Source organism: Gekko japonicus, unplaced genomic scaffold, assembly GCF_001447785.1.
Source record: "Gekko japonicus isolate JY-2015 unplaced genomic scaffold, Gekko_japonicus_V1.1 scaffold544, whole genome shotgun sequence".
In the NCBI taxonomy this organism is placed as follows: Eukaryota; Metazoa; Chordata; class Lepidosauria; order Squamata; family Gekkonidae; genus Gekko; species Gekko japonicus.
Window position 1 is genome coordinate 377,305 of NW_015167550.1, and position 22,294 is coordinate 399,598.

A 22,294-nucleotide genomic window follows, 5' to 3' on the forward strand; every position below is an offset into this window, starting at 1 on the left:
AATTTCCCCAAATGTTAAGGTACAGGTTTCCCTTGCTCGAAAGCTAGTCGAATCCGACTCTAGGGGGCGGTGCTCATCTCCGTTTCCAAGCCAAAGAGCCAGCACTGTCCCAAGACTTCTCAGTGGTCATGTGGCCAGCATGACTAAACGCCAAGGTGCACGGAATGCTGTTACTTTCTCACCGAAGCAGTACCTATTTATCTACTTGCAATTTCTTGCATTCAAACTGCTAGGCTGGCAGGAGCTGGGGCCAGAGACGGGAGCTCACTCCATCATGCAGCACTCGGGTCTCGAACTGCCGAACTACAGACCTTCCGGTCTGCAGCTCAGCGTCTTAACCTCTAAGCCACCTCAGCCCCAAATGTTTGCACGCAACAGAAACCAACGCAAATTCACAACAAAAGCCCACGACCCTGCCGGAAGTGACTCACGCTCACAACCAAGGAGGTATGGTTCATTTTATTTGTTTTTGTTTTTAAATAAGTTTGATTTCATGTCCCGTTCCCCCCCCCCGTGCCCTTTAACTGATCAAAGGAGCTAAAAGAATACTGTGGCAGCTTGCATGTGTGTGTTTTTGGACACTTCTGTGGTTTGACCCAGATAATAAAAATATAGATATTTATATATATGATATATACACTGACGATCTCTAGACCGTTCAGAAGCATGCCATGCAATGGGGACGAGGGAAGAAAGAGAGGACGGCTCTTAGCCGCTTGGGGAGGCAGGTGCAGAACACGAGGGACGAGAGGGACGGATGGGGGCGGGGCGGAGAAGGCTCCTGCACAGACGGACAGGCTGTCTCTGTGTTGGGCACGGGGAGACTCTGAAAACCAGTCGGCCCCCCGAGTGGAAGTCACACCTGTACTTGCTTCCCTATCCAAGCACACACTTTGCCCACCTGCCCTTCCGTTTCCGCTTGACAAGGATTAAAAAAGAAAGAGAAAAGATCCTGGCATGAGCCGCTGGAGAGGAAAGGTCCACACGGAGAGGCGGAGAAGCAGCTGCGGTCTCAATGCTTCACACACAGGACACCGGAGACTTTCCCGGATAAGGTTCTGGGGGAAATTAACATGTGGGCTGTGGAAGAGGCGAATTCCACTCCACTGACTTCAGTGCATCCACTGGAAAGAGGGCCCAGGTCCTACACATGTATGAGGGCCCTCTCTCCCCATGATCAGGAACCCTCCTTTTCCTAGGCTTTCGTACAGGAGCACTGCTTGCACCCGACGCCTCTCTCTCAATCGACACACGGTGACTGGGTCTTGCCACTGCAGTCTTGACTCTCCCCCCCCACCACACGTTCGTTCTCCCTGCAATGTCATCCAAAAAGCCCTCGGGGGAGGGGGGGGCGCAACAGCTCCTTCAGCCAGTTCTGCCCACATTCTGGAGGTGGCTCACTTAGCAAAGAGACCCTGCCTCATCTTGAATCCCTGCCCCTGTTGACAGCCACGGAAGGAAACCCTAAATGCTTCATCTCACCCGCACCTCAAGGGACCAGGCTCAATCTCTGTCCAGCAGCCTCTTCTTCTCCACATACCCACCGCCCAATGACTTGCACTTGGCGTGGAGGTGCTCGCCACTGGAGGGGCGGCCAATCTAAACAACCAGCTTGCTTGGGGAGACAACAGTATGCTCAGAGAGCATACACGCAACTCTCTGGTCACAAGCTGCAGATTTAAACGCTGCCACAAGCCTCACTGGGGACTGACCGTCAGTCAAGAGCCCCATTTCTGCCCATGACAAATCAGTGTAATAAGCAGGAAAACCACCAAAGGTCAGGAAAATAAAAATGGGAGAGAACTCTTTTGGTACACGAGTGACTGAACTCTGCAAGCCTCCAAGTCCCCAACAGAACATCTGAAACGCAGTCAGACTCCCCCTGCCCTGAATATGATCGATTCTCATGAATCTTTTTCCAGCATCTTAGATTATACACTTGTTGGGAAAAGAATGTAACTCAAGAACTTTCGTGTGCGCTTTCTCCTTCTGATGCTTAAGAAGAGGCTCTTCCGCACTCATTTTCGTTGCTTGTGTGTCCCTATAGCTTTGGGGGGGTTTCCCTTTGCTGCATGTGTTTTGCTGCCTCTAGTGGTCGATTCAATATTACACTGCTGTACCTCTAGTCTATTTCTTTGCCGCTTTAAGGGCCAGAGATACAGAGATGTAATATTGAATTGACTACAAGAAGGAGCAAAACACATGTGGAAAAGAACCCCCCCCCCAAGCACTGGAGACACACAATAAAAATGAGAGTACAGAAGAGCCCAAGAATTCTGACACACCTACGCTTTGCAACAACGATATCTGGACTCTGCCAATATCACCCGCTTTCCTCAGAGAGGAGTTTTTCCTTCCCTGTCAGGAAGCGTACCACATCAGCTGGCACTTGTTTCCATTTTCTTCTGTAGATCCCTGAGCCTCCTTTCAAAACGTTAATGCCCAGCCTCTATAATAATGACGGCAGCGTGACCAAACATCATATAGGATTTTTTTAAAGGAAAAAGGATCATGGAAGGCCAATTCCAATCCACAAGACAGAAAGACAGGATGGTACAGGTAGGGATGGGAGGGTCAGCAGCGAGGAGGCTCCATGCAGGGCTCTCCGGTGATACAGAGAAGGATCTACACTACGTACTTCCCCAACCAAAGAAAGCAGTCGGGCTCCTGTCTGGCCAGCTTGTTGCCCGACCTGGCCAACGGAGAGAGTGTCCGTTGAGGTCTCATAACATGAAGGTGGGTTTGCGCTGGTGATGATCGCAGTCCTTTCCCTCTCTCTCCAAACATTAAAGTCTGGCTTCTCCACCTTTGAGGCAAGGGAGAGGCCCTCTTCATTGAGAAACAAAGGCGAGTCTTAGGTCACCCGGTAGGTGGAAGTGTTTTTCGGTTCTGTGCTGGGCACACACCAGTCGTCGGCTTCCTGGCTGGTCTGGTAGTGGCGCCATGCCGACTTGTTGTACACGGGAAGCCGCTCCACTGAGTCCGTTGACAAGGCCTGGGAAGAAAGGCGCAAAGGTTGGAATGAACTTGGCAACAGGGGTGTCTTCAACTGGCTAACCAACTCCACCATATTCTGCATATGCCAGCACACGTTGGTTTTGACTTCCACATTCAGATAGTTGGGATGGGCTCTCGAGGTAGCAAACCCAATTTACAATGGCCCATATGTGAGACATTCCTATGTACTTCCTTTAAAAAAATGGCATTCTACCCTTATTTTCGGGCATATACAGACTACTTGGGAGTAAAAACGGCATATTTCTAGTGGTGGACAGGTGAGCCATGTACAGTGGTGGGAAGACAATGGTGAAGGATGTTGAATCATGACAGATGTTTCCCAATACAGCCAGAAGCACAGGGTGGCAAAGAATACACAATAGAAAGCTGGCTAGCTAATAAAGCAGGATATCATCATAGCAATGACCTGAAATTAAATTTGAGGACATTAAAAAAAACAACCTTCTCGGCCCTGATCTGGGTAGCCCAGGCAAGCCCGATCTCATCAGGTCTCGGAAGTTAAACAGGATCAGACCTGGCAAGTATTGGATGGGAGACCTCCAGAGAATACCAGGGCCGGGAGGCCAGAGGCAGGCTATCTAGCCACTTCTCTGAATGTCCTCCATGCCCCAGTAGGAGTCACCAGAGGTCGCCATGACTTCCAGGCATGGGCACAAACATGCTCACATACAAATGCAAAAATACAAAAGAAAAAACCTTCTCAAAATGATTCTTTTGACCCAAATTTACTTTTGAAAACTCAAATATTCTTTTGGCCTGAATTCCTTACACTAGGCCCAATGACTGAAGCTGCACTTAAGAGAATTTTAAAAAGCATACACCTTCATTGCCTTAAAATTTTTCTATCAAGACATAGTATACAATGTAAAACATGTTTACTCAGAAGTAAATTGCCTCCAAGACCAATGTAAACTTTCCAAAGAAACACACCCAGCAATGTAGGTGGTTTTTTTTTTAAAAAATAAATGTTAATAATTTGATCAAAGTTTCTGATTTGTTTGAAATTTAGTTCCCTTAGCTACTGGGGTGACTCTGTGTGAGAGACAAAGTCTAACAGTAACAAAAAAAAATATCAACACTGCATTCAAAAGTCTGCAACTTTAAGCCAATCAGAAAAGATTTTGCAAAGCACTGCTGTCAGGGCTTGGCAGCCAATGGGAAGGCAGACTTCCCCACCCCTGGCTACTATGAGATGGTGACCCCGTTGGAACTTCTGCCTTCATTTTCGTTAAAGGCAAATGACCTCAGGAACAGGAATACGACTCTGAACTCAGGATAAACTTTGCAACCTTGACTCAACTGAGCAACCCCTATAAAAAACAGGGTATTGATCAAAACTGGACACCTGTGAAATGCAAGCCTCTTTGAAATAATAGCGTAGAACATGTCTCTCCTGACAAGTGGACAGAGCACCAATAGATGCCCAGGGAAGAGCTGTGGCTCAGCAGCAGAGAAGCTGCTTGTCACACGGGAGGTCCCAGGCTCAATTCCAGGTATCTCCAGTCCAAGGGATCAGGCAGTGTGAATCCCACTTCCAGACCAATGGCCTGACTCCATAAAAAGCAGCTCCCCACATTCATTTGAGTAGGAATTCCCATGCAGGACTTGGGGAAGGAAGAACTGGAAACTGACTCACCTTCAGATAGATGACTGCATCCGTCCCGAAGCCTTCCATGGAGAAGAGCTGGAGATCACCTTGGAAATACTTGGCGTAGAGTCTGGAAATAGGGAGCCCGTAGCCGAAGCCAGCCTGGCGATAGCAGGGGGAGAAGGTAGAAGGAAAGTGACGTATCTTTCGACAACCCAGCTGGCATTCTTATTATTCTCCACTTCCCCCACGGACACAGGCACAGGAGGCTACCCCTGTGCGTTCTTCCCAAGAGCCAGCCTGCAAAACTCAGCCTAGCAAATTCTCCCTCCGTGATCTCTTCCACTGGCTGGCTCTCCCCCTACCCCCAGCTCTTTCTTCAGCTGGGAAGAATACCGCTATGCTGTCCCACCTCCCACTCTGCGCTTCACCGCTCTTTCCAGGCCAGGGAAGGAAGACAGAGAAGCAGCTAAGGACCACGACAAGCACGTCTACCTTCTACTCACACAGCCTGTCGAAGGAATGGCAGGGAGGATTTACACTGCAAAACTTAAGCCAGGACGTCCCACTGCACACAACCTGCCTGTCCCCCCACACCTCCAACTGGGTGCAATATAATTCCCAGGATTCCTCGCTTGGAAGCCATGACGGTTCAAAAAGCCTTGAAATCTACTGCAGTGCTAGCCCGCCTCTTCTCGCAGTGCCTCATCTGTCACATACCAGGGGCGTCCCACCAGTACCCAGTTCCGGCTTGGGCGCTGTGGAATACATGTAGCTGAAGAGACGTTCGATCTTGCGCAGAGGCACCCCGCCACCTCGGTCGCTCATCTGAACCGGGAGAGAAGAAAAACACAGTGGCACAATTCAGACATCATGCAAAACCATGGCTCAATTCACTATGTGGTTTGCAAGAAATGCAGCAGGCCGCATTAACTACAGTTTGTTAGGACCCATCAAGACTAGATATGAAACCATGGCTTGGATTCCATCGAAAGTCTTTGCTTCCAGCAGAGCAAAACTTCTCTGCCCTGCACCTCCTCCTGCAACCCTAAAATACCCTCCAAACTGCTTCTCCTTGAGGTCGAGTATCAGAGGTCTGCAACAGAAGGGGGGGGATGGCAAAATACAGTCCCTCCTTCAGAAATGACTGAAAGGATCTAGCACCATGTGCAAAGATGGCTTATTAGCCATGTTCCCCCCACCACCCGTGGCTTGACATGATACGCAGTCAAATACAGAACTGTTCTTCTATTCTGGCATCCTGAGCAAATTCTATACCACTCGGTGCCCAAAGGGAATCACAGCTAACGCCCCTTTTGGTTTTGACCCCAAGTTCTGGCTGTGTGTCACTCTAGTCTGCCTCTGTGCATGTAAACAGTTACAAATTTATGAAAAGACGTGGGAAGGAACTGAAAGGGGGGCCTGCTGGAAATGAAAAGTGGGGTTGGGGGGACACGTGGAAACAAGGACTTTCTTGCCTGCCCCAACAGCCAGACGCATCACTGTGTGTGTGGGGGAAAACCCAGGGTGAAATCAGGTGCACACACCACGTGGTCTGAATGTATCTGAGAACCCTTCATCCACCTTGCCAGACAGCCACGGATCGGATCCACAAGGCGGACTTCTTTTTCCATTATTTTACTAAATGTTTATGAGGGAAGTGGGGTGGGTGGGCAGACCTCCTTCCTTCTTTATTTTGAATACAGAACCCAGGGATACATGAAAGAAAACAGAGACTCATCTTTTGGGCATAGGCTGTACTTTAGACATTGCCTCTTCTCAACCTCACTAACATCACTAACACTCAAATGGGAACATCCACTGACTGGCACGCCTCTCTCCTTGCCTACTACGTTATCATCTTGCTGCACCTCCTCCAAAGAGCTCAAGGGGGCACATGTGGGCTTTCCTTTTCAGTGACATTCACACCCCAACCTTTCCAGGTACGTGATGCTGAGAGAAGAAGAAGAAGAGATTGGATTTATACTCTGCCCTTCACTACCCAAAGGAGTCTCAGAGCGGCTTACAATCTCTTTTCCCTTCCCCTCCCCACAACAGACACCCTGTGAGGTAGGTGGGGCTGAGAGAGCTCTGAGAGAACCGCCCTTTCCAGAACAGCTCCAAAAGAACTTATGAGTGAACCAAGGTCACGGCAGCGGCTGCAAGTGGAGGAGTGGGGAATCAAACCTGGCTCTCCCAGATTAGAGTCCGCACTCCTAACTACTACACCAAACTGGCTCCCAGAGAGGGTGACTGGCCCAAGGACACCCAGCAAGGTTCATGACAGAGCGGGCATTTGAACCCAGGTCTCCCAAATCCCAGTCCTACATTCTAACCACTACCCCACACTGGGTCACACAACTACCTGCAGCTGCTCCTCAGGGTACTTCCCTGATTTTTCCTTCTGAGGCCTCACTTACCCGGATAGAAAGATCTTCGTGCCCCAGAGACACCATCACCTTGATGGCTGGCAACGAGGGGCTGGATTCGTGGCTTTCGACAGTGGCCCTCATGGCATTCTGGGGAGGCAACGGCAGAGAATGAGAAGAGCACCAGATCCCTGTCCAGCCTGGGCCACTGGGCATCCTTCGCATCACAGCAGATGGCCGGTTTTGCCCCAGCCAGTAACGTGCCCTCTTCTCGTTTTGAAAAGAAACAAAGCTGGCGTGGCTGAATGAATAAGTATGGCCCTTACTAAGGCTTGGAGCCTATGGATGATGACAAAGGAAGCACGCTACACAGCAGAAGCTATCCAAAGCAGGGGTCACCAGCCTTCTAGAGCCTGTGGGCCCCCTTGAAATTCTGACACAGTATGGTGGGGGCAGCCACAAAACGGCTGCCACCAGAGGCGGAGCCAGCCACAAAAGGACTGCCACAGCCAGTGCTCCCTCCAGTGGACATTTCGTAGAAAAAGAGGTGCAGCTCATTAGCATAACTCATTAGATTAACTCATTTGCATAGGCCACACCCCTTGACATCACCAGAAGTGTGTCAGAAGGCAACACCCACCACTCAGGCTCCACTGGACTGTTTTGGATTGCTAGCTATTGGGGGGGGGGAGCGTGCAGATCTGTCCTCGCAGAGGAGGGAGAGCTTGTACCTGAATAAAGAGGGAGATCTTGTGCCTGAATAAAACTTGGTCTTAAAGGTTCCACTGGACTGTTTCGGGCCGGGGAAAGCTCTGCAACTTACCTGGCTGCTTTGCTCTGACTGAGGGCTGCTGGGAGCAGGGGGTGGGGCTTGTTGCATGTGCCCGCCCCCTGGGCTCTTTACTGCCAGAGCTCCGCTCCTGTGCGCTCCTGCAGGAAATGACCCCGGGTTCCCTCTAAGCTTAGTGTGAGCCAGCTCACAGTTCTTTACCCTCCAGCTCACACATTTTTGTCTTAGCTCAGGAAGGGTGGCTCCAGAGCAAACTGATCTATGCAGCAGCCAAATCACCTGCTCACAACTTTAATACCGGTAGCTCACAAAGTAAAATTTTTTGCTCACAGGACTCACAGGACTCCACAGCTTAGAGGGAGCGTTGGCCATGGCTTTAACTTCAACCACACAGTGAAGAGCCGTGGGCTGTGGCGGCAGCTGCTGCCAAAGCAATGTTTTAAGAAATCCTCACAGCGCCAATCAAATCTCCAGCACCCAATCAAAGACTTGTGGGCAAAAACCTTTACTGGACCCCGCCCACTTCCTAAAAACACCAGGCAGGAGCGAGAAAAGGTGCTGGTGGGCTTGCAACAAGGCACTTTGCTCCAGGGACGGAGCCATTCCCTCTCCTCGTTTAGCCCCAGACTAAGAAGTAGTCCCAATCAGTGTTCCCTCTAAGCTGAGTTAGTGTGAGCTAGCTCACAGTTTTTAAGCCTCCGGCTCACATATTTTTGTCTTGGCTCAGGAAGGATGGCTCCAGAGCAGACTAATTTATGCAGCAGCCAAATCGCTCGCTCACAGCTTTAATGCCAGTAGGTCACAAAGTAGAATTTTTGCTCCCAAGACTCCACAGCTTAGAGGGAGCATTGGTCCCGATGTCCAGACCGGAATGCAGAGCCAGGGCAGGCAAGGGGAGGGGGTGGGAATAATTACCTTGAACAGCTCAAAGAGCATGTGGTACAAGTGAGAGGGGACATAGACCATGTGGATGGGCTGGTCGGGATGATTTGCTGGAAGTGGGAGAGAGAGAGGTTATTCAGAACACCCTGGTCACCCTGTGTTGTCATTCCACTTTGTCTGTACAAACCCCGCCCCCGTGCAAGGCAACCATGCGGCATCCCTCTCCATTTACCTCCACGCAATGGGGCCAAGGGCTGATTTGGGGCATGGCATCGTCCATGCAGATTTTAAGACCCGTGTCCAGGACACCCTGGCCTGGTTTTACCAGGAATTCTGCCTTAGATCAGACCTCTAAGAGACAATCTCCCCCTCTACTCTTTGTGCCTGTGGCAGGTGCTTTGGCCATTCAGTGAGCACAAGAAGGCCTCAAAAGCAGCAGAGTATCCTGCTCCCACTGCCTGCTTTGCAGCTTCCAATGGGCTCCTAGCTTGGCCTTAAATTCTGACTGGCTAACAGAGACTGCAGAGTCAGCTCCGCTTGTCAGTCTGAGACATTCTGCCAGCAACTCAGGACTGTGGGTTAGATCCTACCGGGTTATCTGTTTGGATTCCTGCACTCTTCATGACAGCTGCAATCCCATTTGGTTTTTTGCTTATGTTGGCCTCATCATCCCTGGCCCTTTCCAACAGTCAAAGAGGGCCCCTGCCTTCCTCTTCCACCTGGTATGATCCAACCCTTGTATTTCTCCCCTCCAAATTGCCTTCCATGCAATGTTTTCCACCACTACAACCTCCAACATTTCTGCTGGGTTTTTTTGCTCCGTCTATGAATTTTAGCTGCACAATGTGGTAAGAAAACTTATGAAGCCAAGCTATACTAGAAAAACTATTTAACTTTTAGACTTATGAATTATGTCTTTTAAACAGGCTTTTGTAGGGCCAGCAATAAGCATCAGCACAACTATAAATGAAAGCTTTCCCCCTTCTGGAAGACTTCATGCAAGTAGAAGCAGTCTTGTAATTCTAGAAACTCCCGTTGGGGTTTGGCTTTTAAAATAAAGGTAAAGGTAAAGGTTCCCTTGCTCGAAAGCCAGTCGAATCCGACTCTAGGGTTGTGGTGCTCATCTCCGTTTCCATGCGGCACCCGGGTCTCGAACTGCTGAACTACTGACCTTCCACGGCCTGCAGTTCAGCGTCTTAACCACTTGAGCCACCGCAGCTCCTTAGCTTTTAAAATACTGATGCAAAATTGACTGGTAGTTGTTATATTGTATGGACTGTTATTGTTATACTGAATGTCGTGAATATATATACCTGATTAGGATGTTATAATAATACACAATGCACTCCATAGAATTATAGTTATAAACAGAACACATTCATTTACAAAAGGTTCTTGCAGTGTATATTTATTCGTTACTTGACATTCCTAACACTGCAGCTTGGGTTGCTACAGCGGTTTTTTAGTTCCCGCAGAACCTTTGCAGTTGGTACAAATTCAGATAAAACGATCCGATTTTCGGAACGTTCGGCCAAGAATGGGACGTGACAGCCTGCAGGCTGCAAAGCGCTTTTGAGTGTGGAAGTCCGGACAGGCACGTTCTTCTCGTGTGAGCTAAATTTCATTTTTTGCCTCGTGGGGTCGGTGGCACTTATTTTTGCCCCCCATTTTGTTGTGGGAGATGGAAAGAGAGGGACCGCGGAAGAGACACGATGCTTCCCCCCCCCGGCAGAGAGGGTGGTGGGGGAAGAAAGACCAGCTTTTTCAGGGTGCTCTCACAGATGACCCAATAATAGGCTGATGAAAGTCACGCTTGGGGCAGACAGAAGAGACAGCAGGAAGTGTTTCCTCCCACTCCTATAACACTAAAATTTTGAACTGGGCCCTGACCTGGATAGGCCAGGCTAGCCCGATCTCGTAAAGTGGTTCGTATGTGGATGGGAGACCACCATAGAATACCAGGGTCGGGATGTGGAGGCAGGCAATGGCACACCACCCCTGCACGACTCTAGCCTTGAAAACTCCAGGACGTCAACATAAGTCAGCTGTGACTTGACGGCAAAAAAACCTGGCTGACAGACAGCAGATTCAGGACTGACAAAGTAAAGTCTTTCTTCACACAGTATACAACGAACTGATGGTCACTGGCCACCCTGAGCCCTGCTTGCAGGGAAGGACAGCTGAATAAATCTAATAAATAGTAATGGCTTTACAAGGGAATACATGGGTGTTAGCCATGATGACTAAATTAAACCTCCATGCCCCCAGGCAGGGTACTTCGGAATGCCAGACATGGGTGGACGAAGGGGGCAGGGGAGAAGCTACAAGAGTTGTTCCCTGCTTGGTAGGCCTTCTAGGGCATGGGTGTCAAACATGTGGCCGGGGGGCTGGATCAGGCCCCCGGAGGGTTTCTATCAGGCCCGCAGTGGAACTGACTGTCTTCTGCTTCTTCCAGTTCTGCTGCTGCTGCATCATCGTAGGTTTGCAGCTTACAGATACACACCTGAACAGCATACTCAAGATTGTAACAGCACAGACATTTCGATGCAATAATTCAGAGCGAGAGGTGTCAGTTATCAGACACTGTTAAATAAGCAAAACATTGCAAGAGTGCTGATGGTTTAAGCATGTTTTTATTTTAAGTAAAAAAAACCCCACCCTTTGTGTCCTTTATAAAGTTTATATCTCCGCTACCTGGCATTACATTTTATGACACACATGGCCCGGCCCAACAAGGTCTCATTTATGTCAGATCCGGCCCTCATAGGAAATGAGTTTGACACCCCTGTTCTAGGGCATCTGACTGTCCACTGTGGGGAATGGGATGCTGAACCAGATGTCAGATCCAGCAGGGCTCTTGTTATGTCCGCATGACAGGCTGAGCGGAGCTGACTAGGGAACAGAAATTTAATAAGTAATAATAATTGTTAAGAGAAATGCAATTATTAAGAGAAATTTAATATAATAATAAGAAGAAGAAGAAGAATAGATCCTTTCATACAGGAGACAGAGGGTGGGTATATGACTGTGGGGGGTTTTTTTTTGGGGGGGGGGGGTTATTATTTTTTGCTGCCAAGTTGCAGCTGGTTTATGGCAACCCCATAGGGGTTTTCGAGGCAAGAGACGTTCAGAGGTGGTTGGCCATGCCCTACCTCTGTGTCATGATCCTGGTATTCCTTGGTGGTCTCCCATCCAAATACTGACCAGGGCCGACCCTGCTTAGCTTCCGAGATCAGGCCAGCCTGGCCTATCCAGATGAGGGCATACAGACGCTCCCCAGTAGAAAACCCTGATTTGAAACTTTCTGACATCTTGAAGGGCTGCCACCTGCCCCAAACACTTTGATGAAAGGGAGAGATAACCATTCAATCCCCGTGAACTTTGATTTCCCGTCATTGCAACGTCACGATGCAGGGAGTAATACGTATTGACTTCTCCATGCCGTTATCCATTATGCTGTTAAAGGCACAGGAACCACCGGCAGTTTGCTGCGACTGTTTTTAAAGGCAAGGCAAGAAGAAGCCAGGAATGGAGGAAGGAAGGAAGCTGGGATTCTAGCAAAGCTCTAGCTGCCAAGCCACAATGCCAACTCTACGACAGCCGCTTAATCAAACTGCTACTTACTGGGCCAAGACTGAGGTCCTGTTCTTGTTTCTGAATTACATGGATGGGGGGGGAAAAGAAGAATAAGGCGAGCAGTTGCTCTAAAAGCTCAAGGGATGGAGCTTTAACAATACTTCTGAAAAAAGATAAACACCCAAACAAACACAAGGGGGAACAGCAGGAGCACAAAAGAGACCACCTCGAAAGCATTCCTCCCAATGGACTGGAATGTCATCTCTAGGACAGGCTGCTTTGGGTGGCTGACTTGCAGGGCAGGAGGCAGTGACAAGGGAGAGCCAGACCTCGGAGTACATGCAACCACTTCAACTTGCACACATAGATCCTGTTCCCATTGGCAGAAACGAAATTACTGCAGATCTGGCTGAAAGTAAAGCAACTCTTCAGAAACAAAATTACTGCAAATCTGGCTGAAAGTAAAGCAACTCTTGCTGCCAAATTAAAGAACGTGACACTCCCAATTTTCACTGATTCATTCTTATCCTCTTCCAAGCTCGCAAAACCCTTTGGGGCTCTCACTTGCCGAAGCTGGCATTTTAGCGTTAATGCTTTCTTGGCCAAGGAAACTTTCCCTGTGTTTGGTGATTCAGAAGTAAGTCTCACTGGGTTGGATCCAACCAAGTTGGCCGGTGGTAAAAAAGGCAGAGTCCCCTTTGCCCAACAAACTAGCTATGCTGGGGACCATGGGACCTGCAAGGATGAAAGACATGCAAGAGAGGGGCTGTAGTAAGGGGGGGAGGAGGTACAGGGAGAGGCTGAGCAGAAAAGCCGGCTGGATCCAACCCACTGCGTGCAACGGAGCGTTCTCTCAAGCACACGGTGCCCTTTTTAGCACACTGGGTTGGATCCATTCACTGAATGGAAGACAGTCACTGGATCCAACCCATTCTTTACAGAGGAGAACACCCTTGATTCCTAGCTATTTGCTCAGCCATAAACCAGCTCTGAACAATAAAGCCATCTGTGCACTTGGAAGGCTGCGGGAGAGGCGAAAAGTTGAGTCGAGGCCTAGGAGACCGTTGTTCCTTTGCCACAGGTTCAACAAAGGGTTTCGGGTAAAGTGCTCTCAGTGCCCATCGTCAGCCATGTCCCCCCCCCTCTGGACACAGACATTCGTTTACTGGGTGCTTGTGACTTGGGATGGCTCCACTTGCACAGGAAAGACAGGTTGCTTACCTGTAACTGGTGATCTTCGAGTGGTCATCTGTGCATTCACACCCTTGGGATACTCTGCGCCTGCGCTGACCTTCTCGGTACCGATAGCTAGCAAAAGGGATTTTCGCGCCTCTCCCAGGTCACGCGCCGGCTCCACTGCGCATGACCAAGGAGGGGCACGCAGATCCCGCCAGTTCCTTCTGACCGCCGCCCAACAGCCTTCAAAGAAAAAAGATGAAGGGCCGAGAGCAGAGGGGAAGGAGGGCGGGTGGTGTGAATGCACAGATGACCACTCGAAGATCACCAGTTACAGGTAAGCAACCTGTCTATCTTCTTCGTGGTCTCTGTGCATCACACCGCACAGGAAAGCACGGTTACGGCTGGATCATTTTCTGTGCAGAGTTCTTATCCTTAGTCCCCCTTGGGATGGGTCGGGTGAGAAACTGAAATCCACTCAGCGTACCCATGCACAGATTTCAGGACAAATGGAGGGTCGGCATGGCACGGCGATCAGAGTGTCGACGTAAGAGCCTGGAGACCGGACCTCAGATCTCTGCTTCGCCATAAAAGCTCACACGGAGACCTTAAAGACAAACACAGTTTGTGGCGGGGGGATATGAGCTTCCGTGAGTCACCGCTCACTTCATGGAAGTTCATCCCCTGCCACAAATTTTGCTAGTCTTTAAGGTGCCAATGGACTCTTGCTCTTTTCTACTGCTACGGACAGACTAAGACGGCTACCCATCTTGATCTGTCTCCATGGAAGGAGACCGGTCGTTCACTTTCTGCCTACCGGCCCTCACAGGCTCGTTGTTTAAAACAATGGGGAAAAGAAGAACCAAGCATGCTACTCCTTGGGAAAAGGGGGAAACAAAAAATGAACCAGAAGCTTCTGTCCCAGTCCCTGCCATCTCCTCCCCTGCCTGCCTCCGGCATCCCTCTCTTCAACAACTTACACCCCCCCCCCACAGACACACACGCACCTCACTATTGCTCTCCAGAGGACTCACCATTCATTTCCTGGATCTCCAGCTCAGGAGATGCCAAGTAGTACTTGTCACACAGGAGCTTGGCCATGTCGTAAGCGTCTGGGGAAAGAGAGGGGAGAAGAACGAGCCTTGGTCACGCGCGGACTCCCGCGAGAGAGCGTGACCGAGAATCAGAAGCACCCCGGAGGAAAAGGGATGCTCCAGGGTGAAACACGAAGGACCCAGGCCAACCAACCTCTGACCACCTCCGAGACGTTGCAGTGGGGATCGATGCTGCCGATGTGCTTGGGATGGGCCGGGTTGGTGCTGCCGTCAAAAATCAGGGCTGTGGGAGGGGGGGAAATGGAAATGAAGAAGAAGAAGAGGAGATTGGATTTATATCCCGCCCTTCACTACCCAAAGGAGTCTCAGAGCGGCTTACAAACTCCTTTCCCTTCCCCTCCCCACAACAGACACCCTGTGAGGTGGGTGGGGCTGAGAGAACTCTGACAACAAACTGCTCTTTTTCAAGGACAGCTGTGCCAGAGCTTGTGACTGACCCAAGGTCACATCAGCAGGTGCAAGTGGAGGAGTGGGGAATCAAACCCGGTTCTCCCAGATTAGAGTCCGTGCACTTAACCACTACACCAAACTGGCATAGTACACAGCATGATTTGATGCAGCGTGCAGTTGCAGGAAGTCACCAGGGGCGGATCCCCTGGAGCATCAAAGGAGCAGGGCTCAGATGGCCACACCCACTTATTTTCAAGGTGGAGTTACACACCAACGCATTGCAAACAGACTCCCCCCTCTCCCCCACACACACAGGGCTTGTTGTTATTTTTTGGAATCCCCCCCGCCTAGATCACTGCCTTCTTATGTCTTCCATTTGCCTGTCCAAAATTATTTTAGAGGGATTTTTATTGACTCGGTTAAATGCACAGCCCACCCTGTGAAGAGAGGCAGATTAATGAGGACCCCTCTGTGCAACTGTTCTTTAGGGAAGACCGACACATTGGTGCATATTTTACTGGCATGCCCCTTGTATGTGACTCTTAGGAATAGATTTTTAACATACCATTTGGACAACATCTCCTTTCTACCTCGCCATCAGATTATCTCACTCGTTTTATCTGATAAATCTCCTAATATTACCCCTCGCTGTCACTGGAGTTTTTCTAATTGTTTGGGTGTAAAATCTCTAAGGTGATATTTATCAGAGGAGGGGACACGACCGCTCAAGGTACTTGATCAAAATAGCTTTAATCAGATGAAAGGAAAGGCAAACAGACAGCCACTGGTGTAGCACCACAGCCCCAGGGGGCGGGAAGGCGTAGAGATTAAATGCGAAGCGAAGCAAGCAACTCACTGTGTTGATTGATCAGCATGCGGATGGAGATTCGGCTAAGGTAGAAGCGGTCCAGGAAGTACTGGATGTTCTGGTTAGAGACTGGGTCGTCCCCATAAGCCTCCTTGTACTCGATCACACCTTGTGCCATGGTGGGGACGACGTCATTGTGGCGGTTCCGGATGGTGACCAGGGCGTTCGTGAACCTAGAGGAACACAGGTCTTAAGAAAAAGAGCTCAACTGCATGCAACTGCTGTGAGATTGACGGTCGTATGACCTTCCCAAACTGGCACTTGTACCCAGTCTTAGATTCCGTGCATCAGTTTAGACAGAGCAAGGAGTTGTGGGTTTGCGGAACCAGGATTTGGCTCGCAGATGATGGTTCAAATCCTGGATGGCTTCCACAAATGCCTTTGCACTTGGAAGGGCGTTGAGGCAGAAAGTCTGCTGAGACATCGTGTGAAACCATAGTTAAGATGAACTGTGGTTAACAAATCAACCCCTGGTTTGACAGACCTTAATTAACCATAGTTCACTGAGTAGCCTGCATTCAGATATTGACTGGCCTTCATTCAGACCATCTCCCCAATCGTCTTTAGTTTCATTAAACCACGGTTTTGCATAACGTCTGAAGGAGAAGGAGAAGAGGAGGAGATTGGATTTATACCCTGCCCTTCACTACCCAAAGAAGTCTCAGAGCGGTTTACAATCTCCTTCCCCTCCCCACAACAGAAACCCTATGAGGTAGGTGGGGCTGAGAGAGCTCTGACAGAAACTGCTCTTTTTCAAGAACAGCTGTGCCAGAACTATGTCTTGCCGAAGGTCATCCAGCAGGTGCAAGTGGAGGAGTGGGGAATCAAACCCCGTTCTCCCAGATTAGAGTCCGCACACTTAACTACTACACCAAATTGGCTCTATTACAGCCAATAATAAGCAACGTTCACATTGGGGCTCTCTAAGGAACCCCATTCATAGCTGATTTCCTCTCTGAGCAGGGACCAACAGAACAGAGGGGTCCTTCCACAGCTATGAGCATGGAGGCAGCCACATTATGAAATACAGGCCTGGAGTGGATCTGCAGAACAAGCTAGAATATGGCACCCTTTGAGCACTGCACATAGTGAAGGCTCAGACTCAAAACTAGAACCTGCAGGTATTTTTATGGACACTGATTCTGGCAGAAAGGACAGTTTGGTTGGCGGGCCAGAGTTTGACAAGGAACCTCTCCTTGGCCTCAGCTGAAGACACACAGCAAGGACTGGGCCGAACTAATTTGATCCAAGGCTCCCGAGATGGTGTTAAAATAGCACCTGTTAAAATATACGAGTCCTTAAAACAAAATCTAACAAAATTAGTCTGTGCGGAGTGCCATCAAACTGCTTCTGATTTAGGGCAAACTTAGGAATGAACGACCTCTAACATGTCTTCTCACGAGCAGCCTTGCCCAGGGGCCACGTGGCTTCCTTTACTGAATCAATCCATGGTGTAGTGAAGGGCGGGGGACTCTAATCTGGAGAATCAGGTTTGCTTCCCCATTAACCCACATGAAGCCAGCTGGGTGACCTTGGGCCAGTCACAGTTCTCTCAGAACTCTCTTAGCCCCACCTACCTCACAAGATGCCTGCTGTGGGGAAAGGAAGGGAATCTGATTGTAAGCCACTCTGAGACTCCTTAAGGTAGAAAAAAATCAAGGTATAACCCCCCCCCCCCCAATTCTTCTTTTCCTTATGCCTTCAGCTTTTACCAGCAGTACTGCATTTTCCAGTGACTCTTGTCTTCAGGTAATGTGACCAAAATACAATAGTCTCAGTTTAGTTATTTTGGCCTCTAGGGAAGAGTTCAGGATTGATCTGATCTAGAACTCGCTTATTTGTATTTTTAGCAGTCCATGGCATCCATAAAACTCTCCTCCAACACTTTAAATGAATCTACTTTCTTCCTGTCAGCTTTCTTCATCGTCCAACAAAATCAGAAACAACAATAAAACCTAAGCAGCCAAGTATTACACAATAAGAGAGGCAGCGGCAGTCCAAAATGCATTAACCCCCCCCCTTTACAGCAGAGAGCAAATTTTTTGTTGTTGTTCAGTCGCACAGTCGAGTCCGACTCTTCGCGACCCCATGGACCAGATCACGCCAGGCCCTCCTGTCTTCTGCTGTCCTCTGAAGTTGGCTCAATTTCATGTTCGTTGCATCGATGACACTGCAAATTTTAGCAGTGGATAAAAATAAAACTTTTGAGAGCAGATTAAAAAAAAAGATAAGGTTGTTGTGGCTTATAAAAGAGAGAATCTAAAATTGTCACTGTGGCTAAGAGGATCAGATCGATGCAGAAGAAAAAAACCTGAAGGTGGCAAAGACTAGAAGACCGATAAGCTGGGGATCCTTACTCAGGCATTTTCAATGCCCCCCCCCAACCCAACCCAAACTCACTGTCCCAGGGTCCCTTGGTCCTCAGGGTCCTTATCCAGGAACACCATGATGTCCAGTAAGCTCTGCACGTACCTGGTGGAAGAAAGGAAGGCAGGATCAACTGGGATTCCAAAACCACTTGGATGCAGAAAGACCCACCTGCAGGAAAGCTGCCTATTCCCCACTCCTTATCTCGCGCCTGGCTGGATGACCTTGGGCAAGCCTTAGTTCTGATAATGAGCTGTTCTCGAAAAAGAGCAGTTTCTGTCAGAGCTCTCTCAGCGCCCCCTCCCTCACAGGGTGTCTGTTGTGGGGAGGGGAAGGGAAAGGAGTTTGTAAGCCGCTCTGAGACTCCTTTGGGTAGTGAAGGGCGGGGTATAAATCCAATCTCCTCTTCAGTTTGGTGTAGTGGTTAAGTGTGCGGACTCTAATCTGGGAGAACCAGGTTTGATTCCCCACTCCTCCACATGCAGCTGCTGGTGTGCCCTTGGATCAGTCATAAGTTCTTTCAGAGCAGTTCTCAAGAGAGCTCTCTCAGTCCCACCTACCTCACATGGTGTCTGTTGTGGGGAGGGGAAGGGAAAGGAGTTTGTAAGCCGCTCTGAGACTCCTTTGGGTAGTGAAGGGCGGGGTATAAATCCAATCTCCTCTTCAGCATGGTTTAGTGGTTAAGTGTGCGGACTCTAATCAAACCGGGTTTGATTCCCCACTCCTCTACTTGCACCTGCTGATGTGACCTTGGGTCAGTCACAAGCTCTGGCACAGCTGTTCCTGAAAGAGCAGTTTCTGTCAGAGCTCTCTCAGCCCCACCCACCTCCCAGGGTGTCTGTTGTGGGGAAGGGAAGGGGATTGTAAGCCACTCTGATAGATACGCCCTTGGGTAGTGAAGGGTGGGGTATAAATCCAATCTTTTCTCTTCTTCTTCTTGCAGGGGCCAGTCAAGGACCAACCAAATAGGCATGGAGGAGCAGATCAGAGGGAACAACTGGCTCTCCCCAGCTAGGGTGAAATTTAAGACACACTCTGATCATTTCATAGGGATACCTTACAAATTCTCTAACGTGATATAAAAACTAGGCAGTTTCTATCCAAAAACCTGTTAATACTGAAAGACAAAAGAACTAAAAAAAAAAGGTATTAATACAAGGTCTATATCAGAAAAATAGAAAAGCAGACAATGTGGCATACCTTACACAGAAACCTCCTCTGGCTCGCACCATGAACAAATGAATAGGTCGCATAGAGCTCAGTGTGTCTTTACAAGTGACTTTATTTTTTAAATATTTTCCCATTATTATTCTGTATGGACATTTTAATTGAATTTATGTTGTACAGGGGAGAGGCCGTGGCTCAGTGGTAGAGCATCTACTCGGCAGGCAAAAGATCCCAGGTTCGATTCTCAGCACCTCCAGTTTAAAAGAATCAGATAGTAGGTGATGTGAAAGACCTCTGCCTGAGACCCTGGAGAGTCACTGCCAGTCTGAGTAGGCAATACTGACCTTGATGGAGTCCCAGGGGTCTGATTCCGTATATGGCAGCGTCATGGGTGTTCATACGTATTTTTAAAACTTTTTAGTAGATCCCCTGACAAAGCGAAATGTGTAGGGATCTGGAAGATCTAACAAACTGCTCTACTGTGCACTTTATACCTTTCCTGGAGAAAGACAGGCACCATTGGTAAGGCAAACGGGAAGAGCGTGAGAGGCCAAGCCTGGAGTTAGCTGCAAATTCACACATTGCGTCAGCGTTCAAAGGCATCCTGTTGGTTGCCTACTTGCTTCCAAGTGTGATTCAAGGTGGCTACGACCTACAAAGCCCTTCACGACCTACACCTCCACTCCGGGGTGATAGTTCTGCTCATCAGACTAAGAGTCAGACTAGACATTAGGTGTGACATCAGCTGGGATGCAGGCACCCGATCCAGCTTGCTGCCACACATCACTCACAGGAAGCAGGTTTATTCGCCTTAAAAGCCCTCGGTTGGGCTCCGGAACACTGTGAAGGGGAAGGAGGGGCTTCCAGTGTCCCCATGGCACCATTTCCACCAGTGGCAACATGAAACGGAGAAAGGGGCAAACAGAGCCCCTCCCGGGCAGCCCTTTCCACTGGTGAAAATGGTGCGGTAGGGAAGCCCCTCCTCCTCCCTTGCTCCAGAACACAACAGAGATCTTGCCAGGTGAGAAATCCCACGGATGACCTTGGAAACACAACCCTTGAAACATCCTTTCTCTCCCCCCCCCACACGAGAGTATCACATCTCTGCTTCTAAATATCAGAGTTGTTTAGTGCTAGGCAACACTTCACATTCCAAACACCGCAGCATTTCGAGTTGCAAAATGTGACCCAGGCTCACCGAGCTATGAGCTCCAGGCTGCATTCAGATACCACGCCAGAAACGTCTGTGTGATGGGACAGGAATGCGGCTTGCTGCTGCGTTCACTTCACCCATCTATCCTCCCATTACGTGGGCAGGCCCATCGAAGGTTTCCAAGGTGAGGTATCCTTGAATTGAGGTCAAGTTCAAGGGGAAAGCCACACGCAGGTTCCAGGGTAAGCTGGAGAGCATGTCCTGTCCGTGTCCCCGTCCCCTCCCCTCACTTAAAACGTAGGGATTCTAAGCTGTGTCATTTGTAGCTTAAATCCCCTCTAGGTCACAGGCGCATCTGTAATAATTTCTGGAGAAAACACTGCAACGTTGACAGGGTGATATGGCATGTCGACTGAATGCATATTTATGTCTTGCTGTCTCCATCCAGTTCACAGTGTGGGTGCTAGGTCTGAGGCAGTGTGGCTATAGCAGTTAGGGAGGACCTGTGTTCAAATCCACCCACTGTCACAAAGCTTGCTGGGTGACCTCGGGTCAGTTCCCCCCCCCCAGCCCAACCTGCCTCGCAGGGTCATCGTGAGGATCAATGGGGAAACAGCACCTCCAAAGTCTGTTTGCTCCTTAGAGGAAGAGTGGGATTTTAAAAGTGCTCTTGATGAAGGGACGCACTCAGATCTGCAATGACTGAGTCTGCACAGATGCTTAAAATTGGGTCCTTTCACAGGCAGGGGAGGTTGCCGGTTACTTTAGTTTGTGTGCTGTCAAGCCACAGCTGACTTATGGCGACCCGGTGGGTTTTCAAGGCGAGAGACACTCAGAGGTGGTTCGCCATTGCCTGCCTTTGCATCAGACCCCTAGCATTCCTTGGTGGTATCCCTTCGAAGAAGAAGACGACGAAGAGCTTAAAGAGACCTCCAGGGAGGCCAGCCCATCTGGCTGATGTTCCTGCTCTCTCTCTCTTTGGAAAAGGCGACATTGATGCCTCGCATCTGGTTCTCACTCAGGAAACAAAACATTTCATTTCATGTTGCAGGCCACGGCTCACATGATTGAACATTCCACAAAATCAAAGTGGCAACATGCTCCACGTCACGTCAGCACACGAGGGGAAACGCTTATAACGAGACCTTTCTTGAGATGCTGGGTTTCTAGGTGAAGGTAATCACTATTTTCACGACACCTGTACTTGATATAGACTTCATTAAGAGCCTTTTTCATTGATCTACACTCCTTGTCAAACCAGGGCTTATTTGTGGTGTTCTTCACTCTATTTTGTTTTACATGGGATTTTCTTATTACCATTTGTAACTGTTTAATCAGTTGTCCGTAAGCATCTAAGTGTCTCTCTGTTTGACTCTGTCGTTTCAGTATGTTTAATAACTCCGTAAGAACATCAGGGTCCAACAGTCTAACAACAGATTTCTCCACGAAGGCATTCCAAGAACCCTTGTAGAATTCTTTCATTTCAAGATCATCCCCAATAGTCTGTTCAGAAGTCCGGTGGTCTCCCATCCAGGGGGTGACCCTGTTTAGCTTCTGAGATCTAACAAAACTGAGGGGTTACAGCTAGTGTAGAAAGCCAAAAATATAGAAGCTGTAATGATGTACAAAACGCTTATAACCTCAGAATAATGATACAAAAATAAACAGTCAAACTGAAAAATATTAATTCCCAACAGGTATCAGAAAGATGGACGAACTTCTCCGGAGTTTTGACTGTTTATTTTTGTATCATTATGGTGAGGTTATATGCGTTTTGTACATCATTACAACTTCTATATTTTTGGTTTTCTACACTAGCTGTAACCCCTCAGTGT

General features: G+C 49.0%; 1 protein-coding gene across 2 annotated transcripts in view; it reads right to left on the reverse strand.

The window, feature by feature from the left end:
* Positions 1–488: 488 nt before the first annotated feature.
* The window catches only part of PDK2 (pyruvate dehydrogenase kinase 2), a 42,855-nt gene continuing 21,049 nt past the window's right edge, over positions 489–22,294 (reverse strand). Inside the window, exons 3-12 of one of the 2 annotated variants that reach the window (XM_015413679.1) lie at positions 18,173–18,244; positions 15,761–15,945; positions 14,648–14,737; positions 14,434–14,511; positions 12,272–12,301; positions 8,681–8,757; positions 7,027–7,125; positions 5,327–5,434; positions 4,655–4,768; positions 490–2,995 (exon numbers count right to left, since the gene is read on the reverse strand). In XM_015413679.1, coding sequence (XP_015269165.1) covers positions 2,855–2,995; positions 4,655–4,768; positions 5,327–5,434; positions 7,027–7,125; positions 8,681–8,757; positions 12,272–12,301; positions 14,434–14,511; positions 14,648–14,737; positions 15,761–15,945; positions 18,173–18,244 — 994 coding nt within the window. In that variant the 3' untranslated portion in view covers positions 490–2,854. Of the gene's footprint in view, positions 2,996–4,654; positions 4,769–5,326; positions 5,435–7,026; positions 7,126–8,680; positions 8,758–12,271; positions 12,302–14,433; positions 14,512–14,647; positions 14,738–15,760; positions 15,946–18,172; positions 18,245–22,294 lie in introns of both variants that reach the window. The other variant, XM_015413680.1, reaches the window with a different exon arrangement.